The 13,026-nt window shown below is 44.3% G+C and overlaps 1 protein-coding gene across 1 annotated transcript in view; it reads right to left on the bottom strand.

The window, feature by feature from the left end:
• RP1 (RP1 axonemal microtubule associated) overlaps positions 1-13,026 on the bottom strand; it is a 2,616,437-nt gene that overhangs the window by 1,748,350 nt on the left and 855,061 nt on the right. The window contains exon 23 of the mRNA XM_086965756.1: positions 3,718-3,872. Within this exon, the coding sequence (XP_086821882.1) occupies positions 3,718-3,872 (155 nt within the window). The remainder of the gene's footprint in view (positions 1-3,717; positions 3,873-13,026) is intronic.

Raw genomic sequence — 13,026 nt, 5'->3', positions numbered from 1 at the left:
TTTTTGCGCGCCAAACACTCGGATGCATCAGATCCTTTTGACCCTTAACAGTTTCGACCTCATAGTGATCAACGAGCAGGGAGAAAATGTTAACGTATTCCCCCGCCCAAATCTTTTCCTTTATTGGCAGAGGAACATGTTGCCCCAATCTTTCTCTACGAGAGGGTGTTGACTCATCCCTTGCAATCGGCAATGGCCGCTTACCTGCACCGGACGCTGCTTCCGTCCCTCGTGGCTTGTCTATCGCCGCATCCGGCGCGGGCACCTTGGCTGTATCACGTTTCTCGCGCAACTGCTTTATGAGAGCTTGCGCTTCAGTAGCCATGGCGCCCCCATTACTGTCCCCCAACCATGCTGCTAACTGTGCCGCCAACTCGGGAGGCATATCTCCGGCAGACGTCGGGGTAACTATCACGGGAATCGGATTCCCCTCATCCGGTACCGGGGCCGGTACCGGGGCTGGCGCCTCGAGCGGGGAACAGGGAACCGGGACGTCTCCCCCGACCGGCCCCCTTCTCGGCCTCTTTGGCTTCCCTCCGGCCGGTGGACGCCCCGATCCCTCCTCGCCGTCTCGCTCCGCCAACCGCTTCTTAATTTCGGACATGTCCTTCATGAGTGCCCGAACCAACTGGTCAGTCGACATTCTCTTTGCTCCTTTCTTGGGCATCCTTCCGACGAAGTATCTAAAAGACAAAGAGAGAGATTAAAACGCTCAAAATTGGCTCTTCGTTCTGTCCCGAGCTCACGTGCAGCGAGGAGGTGCAGCTTCAGGGCACAAGAACAAGAGGATGTCTTCTGGTCTTGCGTCCCTTTTTATCCGTCTTCAGGGCGGGCGTATACCCGCCCCTGCCTGCCCCTGAGGGCGTGGCTGGCTGCGTCGGTGTCTAGGCCAGCCCACTCTAGGGCGGGAACGAGCGCGCCCCAGCTACGCCGCTTCGGGCATACCAGCTGAGACGCGCCTCCCGCCCAAAATGGCTTCCCGGGGGGATCGAGGCACTCGGCCATAAGTTCGGGGGGACCGATTCGGTCGCCCCTTTCCACAATTCCCAAAAGTGAAGCTTCACCTTTGCAGTTAGGATATCTCCTCCTTGAAGAGTTGGTACCTTTTGAATGGTTTGAGACAGCTTCTGCGGTCAGAAACCAGTGCTACAGCTCACTAAGAATCACAAATAGGACGCTATCCCCCAGATGCATCAAGTATCCGTTTTGAAATTCCTTATTAGCGAAAGATAAGGATTCGCTAATAAGGAATAGCAAAATGCTATGCATGAAGAAATCACTAAAGAAATTGCGATTTCTTAAAATTCCTTAATTGAGACTCACAAATTTCGGGTCGCAATAAAGGAATACCTCCCCTTCCTTCCTATGGGGCTAGAGGCCCATAGGAATGAATGGAAAGACAATCTCAATTAGCGATTCTCAATTAGAGAATCGCAAATGTAGATTGCAATTTCTAGGGTGCCAGGGTGTCAAAAGGACACCCTGTTGCACCCCTGAAATCTGCATATGGGTACATCTTGCACACACACATGTCCTAAGGGCATGTTTGTGTGTAAAATGGAACTTTGAAAAATGGACTTTAGTGCATTTTTCAAAGTTTTTGCAAATTACCATGAAGTTCAACTTCATGGTAATTTGGACCCCTATTAGCGAAATCGCTAGGTTTTTAACTTTAATGCATTGCATTTAAGGAATCTCAATTTGAGATTCCTTAAATGCAAGTAATCGCAATTTTGCGATTTCTTAAATTGCGATTTTTGCATTTGGGATGATGCAAAAATACCGGACGCAAAGGGGCAGATTCTGAGAATCTGCCCCTTTGCAAATGGATTTTAGCTTGATGCATCTGGGCCTATATTCCTTTCGTGTTTCTCCCCCATCTGTGATTTGGAATGAGTCACAAAACTCGTACCAGGCGTTAGTACATTGTAATTAAAACAGCTGTAGCCGCAAACCCTGCGATTTTACAAATGTTTACATATGATCCATGTACCCTATTGGGGCCTTATTACAGAGAGGGTGAACTTTTCCTGTTTGCGCCACGGCGCACCTTTCGACAGGTGCCGAAGGTGCAAACAGTGAAACTGCGCTCTATTATGTTGAATGCGCTGCCCTTGGGGCACCGCATTCAAGAAAAATACTGAGCAGCTGTATAAAAGGTGCTCCATGTTTCTCTGTTCAGGCAGCAACCTGTCTGCACTTTTAAGAGGGATTAGAGGCCTCCTTGCAGGTGGGTGCAGTGAGTGATTGTACCCGCCACTGTACCCACCTGCAAGGGGCTGTCTGGGGGGTTCATGGGACCTCATTCATCTCTCCTGAGGACTGCCATTAGGAGGCTCACTTTCACTTTCATTGTACCTCCTAAAGGCTTGTTTGCCGCTACACCCATGCCGGTGATAAGGCACCTGCGCAGAGGCAAATAAATTCCCTCATTTGCATGGGTCACTCCCCAATGAAAATGAGGGAACACCTTCTAATGATAGCACTGGTGTTACATGTGCACCAACGCCATTGTATTACAGAAGGGGTTGTACCAGCATATGTGGCCCCCTCTGTAATTCCGAAGTGTCCTAAGGGTGCACGACAGGCGCAAATGCCTGAGGCGCTCCATGGGGCACTTCCACAATATGGCCTCTGCTGTGCAAAGCGTGTGCCCTTCTCTAAGATTCCTCTTTACTCTCAAGCTCTTCTTTCCCTTTCATACCTCTATTTCTCAGATTCGCTTTATTTTCAATAATTTGCACAAATTGTTTTAGATTTACATTTGTATAAATTATGCACAAATGCCATTATGTTGCTAATGGTCATATTCTCATAATGTGTATTTGTACTGGATGGTATTGCATATTTATATGTTTTTTAATATTTTATTGTATCCGTTTGGGGGTGACGAATTGTACTTTGATGGATATTTTTATCCGAATTAATATTATTCATTCATTCATTTATTTTCAATAATATATTTCACCAGGTTCAGTGTTTATTTGGATTGTATTGTAAAACGGCATTTAACTCCTTCGCCGAGGGCGAGCAGGCGCTCAAAACTTTCCAAACAAAATTGAAACGAACTCAAATGAAAAATTAAAGTGAATAAAAATGAAAGGCGTGTGATGAATGCTTACTTTGTGATTGACAGCTCAGTACAGTGTTTTTTCATGCTGCAGTAACACTAGCGGCTTGACGGTGGCCATGAGAGACCAGAGGGCAGAGAATAGCCACTGAGACTAGCCTAGATGTATTGGAGACATAGAATAAGCCCCACCAGAGAGCAGTACATTTAATCTAATACACAACTGCTTCATGAAAGCAGCATGGGTTAAAAAAATGCACATTTTGTCTATGTGCGGCCCAGTACTCATTGGGTAAAAAAATGTATAGGAACACCTGGCCCAGGTGTGTGGTTAGTGTATTGTTTCCTGTCTAGCAGGTTAGTAAATTAAATCAAGCAAAATGACTGGAGCTGGTATGGGCTTCACCCATCTGGAGCAACAACCTGTAAAATCAATGCCAGGCTGAGAGCATGAGGCACTGTGGAGAGAATACTAAACGTATTCACCAACACACCTCTGTGAAAATACGGGGCAACGAGAGAATCGTTTGTTGTCAAAGCTTTTTTTCATCTCGACAGTAAGAAAGCGGCTAAGCATGTGGGAGAATATTACGCACTATATCATATCCGAAGGCAGGCGCCGGAGAGAAAAGGTTGAAATACTGCACCTTTCACAGCTGAAGATGTATTCAGAGTCTTTTCCGGGCTCCTTGATAATCACTTTCTCACAGTACCAGGACTGGGGCTTGGAGCCGGAGTCGCACTGCAGCAGCACTTTCCGCAGCTTCCCCAGGGACACGGCTTCTACCTCAAACATGTCAACCTAGGAGAGACACAGCCGGGGTCAGGCAAAGCAGTCACAAGAAGGCTATCATGTTTAAGAAAGAGAAAAGAGCTGCAGCGCGCCTTGGTGATGTCGCACTGTCGCAGGAGACTTCAGCTGGTATCATTGGTGCTGTACTTGGCAAATTAAAAAAAAAACTTACCTGTTGGATATAATAATAAATACATTTCCGTACTAATAGAAAATACTTCTATGAGTCCAAAAGGAACATTAGCAGTTGCGCTATGGAGGTCATCACTCACACACTGCTCTACAATTGCACCTCAGTTATAATCCCCAGCACAAACACGCATTTGGAACCACACAAAACTCAAAGTTCCAATGTCGGACCCCGAGGAAAGTGATGGTCACAGACTAGTCTTTCCTGTGGTGCTTCATGCTGACAGGCACAGCACAGGGTGGGATAGGTTAGTTAGGGGAAGGTGCGGGTAATTAGGGTGCTATATAGGTGTTAGGAAGGGTGTGCCTGATCTCTTTCTGACTCCTAGCACCACTGGGAGGGAGTAAATTTAGGCAGCATCACCAATCCACCCGATATGTTGTGGGATTTTGGTGGTGGGACGTTTTTCTACAGCGTGTTGCAAATTTAGGACAGGTTGCAGAGCGCAGGCGGAATTTTGGGGGATGGTGAGTCACATGCAGGCATATCCACCCCTCTGGGGACGGAGGAAGGGAGCACAGGTGACTGAAGACCGTGAGCAGGATACGCCAATCAGGGGAAAGATCTTCATTGGAGGATGTATGGTCACGTTTATTGTCAAATTTATCAAGTTTGAGGTAATGTTAATGTTAATAAAGTTGAATACATTTTGCAACCCTGTCCTAATAAATGGCCTTTTACACTAAATTAACGACATGAAGTGTGATTATTGCATGATGTATTGGCTAAAACAGTCAACTGCTTTTTATATAGTGATTAGTGCCGCAGTTTTGTCATTGGTAGGTGCTGTTTTCTCGTATATATTCTCGGAGCTTGTTTGTGATTGCGGAGAAATACATAAGTGAAGGAAGCTCTCCTTGACAATACCTCCTCACAAAAAGTTCCCTCACGTCTTTCAAGATGAATGACAAAGATGTGGAATCCCGGTGAATGTACTTCATAGCGAGAAGAAACTAACAGGTAGATTCATGAAAGAAAAATCAGTTCGCAAAGGGCCAGATTCTGCGAATCTGGCCCTTTGCGAGCGCAATTTTTGCATTTGGGATTCATCATCCCAAATACAAAAAATCGGTAATTGCGAAATTGCATATTTGCGAGGAATTGCATTTAAGGAATCTCTATTTGAGATTCCTTAAATGCAATTCATTAACCATTTTTTATTTGCGAATTCGCTATTTCTGGGTGCTATTTACCGCGAGGTCAAACCTCGTGGTAAATAGCGAAAACTTAGAAAAATGCATTTAAATGCATTTTTCTAAGTTGCATGTTACACACACACATGTCCTTTGGACATGTGTGTGCGCAACACCAATGTAGATTACATTTCTGGGGTGCTACAGGGTGTCCTTTGGACACCCCTGGCACCCTTGAAATCGCATCCTTATTTGCGATTAGCAAATAACTAATCGCAAATAACGAATGTTTAGGAATCGCAATTTATTTAGTGATTCCTAAATGAATCGCGTTTTGCAAGTCCTTAATAGCGATTCCTTAATAATCGCTATTAAGGACTCGCAAAACGGCACTATGATGAATCTACCGGTATAATCCCTGTTTCCAGGATTACACGGACCCGTTTTTCACATCAATTGTCTGCCCCCAGGGCAGCGCAAGCTTGCGTCTGCCCTGGGGGAGCACATTCATCATAATGCAGCACATTTTCCTGGATTGTGCTGGGCACACTTTCTGAAAGGTGCGCCCAGCGCAATCCAACAAAAAAGTGTTGCATGTATAATACGGCCTGTGGTCATTCGCTATGAGGATGGGAGTGTGAAAAGGTCTGTGCACCTGGAGTGCACTGAGGAGAGACATAAGATCAGAGAAATAGCAGAGAGGGGGAAGGCAGACTTCGTTCAGGAATTACTGGGATACCTTTTACAGAGGCATAATGCAAACCCCTGCAGCTCTTGCTGTGCAGAGGGGTTCAAACCCTTAAAGGGGCCCTCAACCCTTCAGGAAGGCCCCATGCAGTTCACAGCCAATTAATATTTGTGAAACATTGTGGGCCACATGTAGGTCGCCAAATACCGGTCGGTAACGGCCGATTTCGGCCATTACCGACTGGTATTTGGAGATTGAGATGTAGGTGGCCTATAATTTACCGATTCGGTAAATTTACCAATTCGGTAAAATACCGAATCGATAAATTTACCAAATCAGTAAATCTAGATGTAGGTGGCACTGAAAACAGTGCCTCAGGCCCTTAAGAATTCGTTATTTACCATGAAATACTATTTCATGGTAAATAACGACTTCCTGTGTACATGCACATCTGTGCATGTACACCTATGCCATGTGACACACATACATGCCCTTAGGGCATTATGGTGAATGTGTGCCATGTGGCACACATACATGCCATTAGGGCATGTATGTGTGCCACATGGCACACAAGCCAGAATCAGGGGTGCAACAGGGTGTCAAAGTGACACCCTGTCCCCCTTGACAATTTGGTAATTTTACCGAATCGGTATTTACCGATTCGGTAATTGACATTGATTCCTATGGGCCTCAAGGCCCATAGGAATCAATGTCAATTACCGAATCGGTAAATACCGATTCGGTAATTACCGAATCATACCGATTCGGTAAAAATTACCGAATTCTTACCTACATATCATTTACCGAATCCAGAATACAGAGTCAGTAAAATTCGGTATTCTAGAGTCTGTAAATGAGATTTACCTACATCTGGCCCTAAATTGGGAAATTAGGGGCCCCTAGTGACATTTTGCAAGGGGGGGGGATAGTTTGTGTTACGCCACTGCCCTTTTAGCTATCGTAAGTTAAACTACAAATTGTGCTCACTGAGGGCTAAACACTGCTGGCCATATTCTTGTTGAACTAATTGCATCAAAGAGACTTCTCAGTAACATGAAGCAATTCATCTCCCAGAGTAATTACCACACCAACGTGAATCATCCCACCACACTCCCTCCAAGGGCCTCTAGAACAAGCTTGCCTACCATGCCATTGAAGTACATTAAACGTCTCTCTACTACCAAGCCCCTGGTCCCAATCATACCCAACAACCCATTTCACCTATAGTTCTCAGAGACATTGAACATAGTGGTAACACTCTAATCCTCGTTAAATTGGCAAAACAGATGGCAGAATGCACGCTCAATCTCTATGTAAAGCTACTCACAACTCACTTTTTAGTATGACTAACTTTAGTGGCCCACCTACCTTTAATAGGCAATTTATTAATGTAACGAAGCATCGTTTGGTAGTGCATTACTATTTGCAGACAGCAAATTTTCCATTGAGATGGTCACCGAATTTGCACAGACATGCAGTTTTATAGATAAAGCTATATTACCCACAAATAATAATGTGTGGAAATAAGGTTTGACTGAATATTTATTATTTGTGCATCACCAAGTAAAGGGTCTTGATTTGTTCTAATCCTACAAAAAACTTTATTTCCCTCACACTTCAGAATTACAACAAAAAATAATTGTGGTCATTTTGCTTTCCTAACAGCTGAATGATACAGTTCTTTACAGGTATTTACATTTTGTTGTGTTAGGAAAAAATGACATCCTCCAGCTTTCCTTTCACACTTCATTTACTCCAGCAGGATTGTCACATAATTCACTTTTCTTTCTCTGACTGCAGAGTTAGAGGAGCTCGTAAACATCAGTCCCGCGTTAAACTAGAAGTAGCAGAAGACATAGCCTTACATTTTGGACACTAACTTTGAAGGGCAGCAAATGTGACACAATAAATATAGATTTTAAAGGCATCTTTATTTATTGCCTGGGTTTTGGCGACCAACCAAAAACCCTCCCCCGACCCAGCTGTGGGTTACAGCCCACAGTTTGGAAAACACTGAACTAGAAGCCCGGAAAGATGCGTGGAAAAACTAAGGACCAAAGCATGAAAATCTGGCCCAGGAACAATACATAATCTACAAAGCAACTAGAAAGAAAATAAAGAGGTCTCACATTTTACAAGACATCTCGGATGGAATATGTCCGAAGGAAGATCTATTTAACCCTGAAAGCTGTAACCCAGTGTGCATCTTTAACTCCCCAAAACACTGCCCTTCACAGGTGAAGCATTTTATTCAAAAAGCTAAAAATCCCGAGAGAAACTTTAAGGTCAAGGCAACCACTTCCATGAAAGACACTGATGATGTAATCCAGGGGTCTCCAAACCGGTCCTGGAGGGCCGGATCCATGCCAGATTTTTAAAATAACTATATGTATCTTAATGGGGATATCCAAAAAATCTGGCATGGATCCGGCTCTCCAGGACCGGTTTGGAGACCCCTGATCTAATCAATGCTATTTGCATAGGTGCCTCTCCAGCTTGAGTGTGGCTGTACTTATATTTAAACAACATATTTATCGCATCTTGTGCTGCCACGCCATCATGATTAATACCTCCCTTTCAACCAGAGAGTTCCCTAATGAGCTAAACACATCCTATATTAGGTCTATAGCACAGAAGCAAGGACTTGACCAGTGTTTGCACAGAAAAGGCTTCAAACAAGTGGACACTTCCTGGGACAGAGCACTTGAAAAACATTTCTTATTCAGGTCTCAGACTTTCTCGAAAAAAAGAAACGCCTTTTATACAGCCAGTCAGTGTTAGACCTGGCAGGTTGTAGTAGTATACTTGTAAGTAGTAGTATAACCAGTGCTAAAGTGCTTGTGCTCTCTCCCTAAACATGGTAATAGTGGATCATCCCCAATTGGCAAATTTAATTTACTTATAAGTCCCTAGTAAAGTGCCAGGGCTTCTGACTTAAAAGCTACTAGTGGGCTTGCAGCTCTTATTGTGCCACCCACTTAAGTATTCCACTAAACCATGGCTCAGGCCTGCCATGACAGGGCCTGTGTGGGCAGTTTACACTGGCATTTCGACCTGGCAAGATAAACCTTTTGCCAGGCCTAAACATTACCTTTTTAAACATAAAAGCTACCCCTACATTAGGTCCTGGTAACCCAGAAAACAGGGTGCAATGTATTTAAAAGGTAGAATATTTACTTTTAAGTTGTCCATGTCCTAGTAGTGAAAGATTCTCAAATTCATTTTACACCACTGCAATCTCTCTGATAGGATAACATTGGGATAAATGTATTACATTTTTTTGTGTGTAATTTCCAATTGCAAAGATATAGACATTTCCAGTTTGTTGCCCCTGGACTCACAATTTAAAATCACAACTTATGGTCAAGTTGGTTTTTAAATTGGCAGTATGTAAACACCACTTTTAGAAAGATGGTATTTTACTACTTTAGCCATTTGGTGCCTACTTCCTGTCTCTGTTCAGTCTGGAGTGGTTGACAGCGGGGCTTTGCGCATTCCGCTAGATAGCCACACACAAAGGGAGCTTAGATGTGACTTGATGGGCCATCCTGGGAGAGGGGAGGGAAGAGCTGGGCACAGCCTCACACGTATATCTGACTAGAGTGTGTTCTGTCCACACACAAAGGGCTTTATACCCCCTGCAGTGAGCCTGGAGGCAGGGCAGGGAAGGAGGACCTTGGTGCACTTCAAAGACTCTACCACTTCAAAAGCACAACTGGGTTTAAGTCCTGGACCTCTGACACCATGGTTTCAGTACACTTTTGGACCTGTGAAGACTCTGCTAGGAAGCACTGCTGTGCTGTTGAAAGACTACCACTCTGTTGGACTGCTGTTTTGCTGGATTCCTGCCATGCTGTGCTGTCCTGCTAACTGCTGTTCCGCTGACTGGGTGAGTATGACTGGAGCTGCCTCATTTGAACACATAGTGACTCCAAGGCATGATGGCTTGCCTCCTGATCTGAATTCTCAGGGACATAAAAGATTTCCAATTCTTCTTCAACTCCATCTGGACTCTGCGATCTGTGAGTATGCCCTACCAAGTGGTGCCACCCGAGTCCTGGACCCTTGGAAGTGAGGCCTAAGGTGCTTGCTTCAACAAAACCCACTCATCATCTCTGGAACAAGTGCATAGGCACTATTATGTAGGTCGGAACCTGCGCATCCCCTCTGTGCATGGATCGATATTGGTGCATCGCCTGCAGTGCCAGCGCTGTGCAATGCTCACGCCGGCTCACAGTCTTCACGTCTCTGACGACGACACAGAGAACTCTGCATTGCAACCCCCGCGGTCATCGGAGCCGACGCATTGCCGCAATTGACCAGACCAGGACCATCACATCGCCGCCCTTGTGAGGATCGACTCTGACACATCGCTTCAGCTGCACTCCGCATCCTGTTCGACGTCAACGCAGCCTTGATAAAGGTACTTTTGCTCAGTGGGCCTAACTGGGTCCCTGTACCTGGCCTGCACTCCATCGCGATTGGTCTGAACTTTTGACATTATCCCGGTTCGGCGTGCCCAGATAACCCCTAAAAACGTTTATAGCTTTAGTGCTAATTAAACAGTTTGTCCTTTACAAATTCATATCTCAAGTCGACTTTTTGTGGTGTTGTAACTGTTTTACTGTTTGAAGTGTTGCATAAATACTTTACACTTTGCCTTGTACCTTAAGCTGACTGCTCTGTGCCAAGCTACCAGCGGGTGAGTACAAGTTAATTTTGGTGTGCTTGTGACTTAACCTGACTTGGATTGTGTTTCCTGCTTGGATAGGGGGCAAACATCTGCCACCCATAAACACAATTGCTAACACACATGTTTCCAACTGTGAAGAGGTACATAATTTGCAACAACTGCAACTATGGACAACCTCAAAAACACTGTTAATTAAAACAACTTGCAACCCTACACCTGTGTGCTCTCTTGCTATCTTTTAAAAGTGATGATCACTAGCTAGTACTCCAAATATTAAAATAGAAAGGAATTCAAGCAATTGCCTTTAATTGAATCAAGTCATGTCTTTCAGTCAGAGTGATCATGCTTCCTCCATCCTCAGCACCATTCTCACATCTCGTAGGTATGCCTCAAAGCTCAAGTGCTGCTTCCTGATCACCACACCAGAGCCTATCAATTCATTCTAGCTCAACTGCTACAATTATTTTTATGACAGATGGATCATACAAAAACTGGAAAAACCCTCAGACCTGTAATATGAAAAAAGAGTGGTCCCTCTAGGCAGGGATAATATCAATAAATTACTTAAGAGACACGGGCAACTGTTTCCAAACACAGTCAAGGTAAGGAGCACATACTATGACAAACAGAGAGACATGCATGTCGGTACAAAAATAGAAAAGTACTCTTTATTATTATTATACAATGGAAATATAACTTTATCTATATGAATATTATTTTCCACAAGGATACATGATCATTATATTTAATTTCCAATAGGATAAATGCAATTCATGTCATTCATATGACATACTCATACTCACAGATACTCATACATTCATCCACTTTACACATTTCTCCTATAAAATGATGAAGGTGATTTTTGTTTATATAATCATATGTTATACAAAAAATAGTTATTGTAATACTACTATGGTTTCTCTACATTTGCGGCCTAAACACTGTAAATATTTTTCATACCTGAACAGGTCATACCCAGCTAGTACAAAAAGGAAGAAGAAAAATGAGGCACTGATTTAATAAAATTTAAGCAGTGCAGTTCTGCTCGAAACTCTCTCCTGTGGGGTTAAAGGATAACAAATTGCAGTGTCTGCATGCAGTCTCTACTACCATGTCAACCTGGTAAATGCACCCACTTGCCAGGTACTAACCTTCTCTTTTATTACATGTGAGTCACTCCCAAGGTAGGCCCAAGGTACCCCTGTGGGCAGGGTACACTGTATGTGAAAACTAGGACATGTATTGTGTATGTGGCACATCCTGATATTGAAATATAGTCTATTTCGTTGTTTACTATTAAAAGGCTAACTGTCCCATAGGATAGAATGAGAGTTTACTTATAACATCTTTAGGTATAACTTCCCATTTGTACAAGATAGAAAGATGGAGTTTAGTATGCCTGCACTCTGAATATAAAAATGCATCTTTTAGTAAGGATGATTTTTATATTGTGTTTGAAAATGCCACTTTTAGAAAGTAGATATTATTTTGCTTAGCCATCCTGTGTGCCTCTACTGGTTTGTGGATAGACTGCCCGGCTTTGGAGTGACAGTGGCTTGGGTTGTGTATTCACTGTAGACAGCCACTGGGGGCGTTTAGGTGTGTCCTGCCTTTTCTGGATGAGACCAGGCTAGGCTGAATTGGCTTCCGCTGCATTTAGAGTAGTTGGAGGAGATTTCCTTGCACAACTGTGGGTCTGGTCTGCCTTACACAATGCTGTCTCCACCTCCTGCCAGGAAGCTGGACCAGAGAGGACCGAACTGGTTTTGACTGATGACAGAGCCTCTCTGCCACAAGAGAACAAAGAGAAATGCTGTATAAATATTGATACCCACACCCCAGAACTTTAGATTACTTCTGAACTCTAGAGGAACCTCTGCAGAGGAGAAGAGCTAAGAAAACTGAAGCAGGCGTACTGCCCCTTTGCTGTGTGCTATCTGGGGTTGGCCTGCAGTGGCTGTTTCTGTCACGGAGAGGATAAGGACTTTGCTGTGTGCTGTGTATCCTGGGCTTGAAGTTGAGCTTGCCTCCTGTTCTGAAGTCAGAGGGACAGATAAACTTCACTACCAGCTCCCCTGAACTTCCAATGCTGGTGCATGTTGATCTGTTGTGCCTCTGGAGGTTGTTCCTGCTGTCGGAGCTGGAAAAGAGACGCAACTAAGAGAAGCGCAACACATCCTATGCACTGATCTCTGAAGTCAGAGATCACAACATCAATTCCTATGCAGGCCCTGCTGTGCGGTTGCAAGAACCAACGCATAGTGGGACACCGGCGGGAGAGACCAACGCAGGACTGTGTCGCCACACTGAGAACCCATGCATCCTGATCCCCATGCACTGCACCAGGGAGCTAAGTCTACAAGAACGGCAGGGCTGCAGTAAGCAACTGACGCATTACCTCCTCACACAGTAAGAAATTGACCCATCATCTTCCCTTCAGTAAGGAATGGACGCATCAT

Source organism: Lissotriton vulgaris, chromosome 4_1 (genome assembly GCF_964263255.1).
Source record: "Lissotriton vulgaris chromosome 4_1, aLisVul1.2, whole genome shotgun sequence".
Classification (NCBI taxonomy): Eukaryota; Metazoa; Chordata; class Amphibia; order Caudata; family Salamandridae; genus Lissotriton; species Lissotriton vulgaris.
This window is presented reverse-complemented; position numbering and strand designations above follow the sequence as displayed.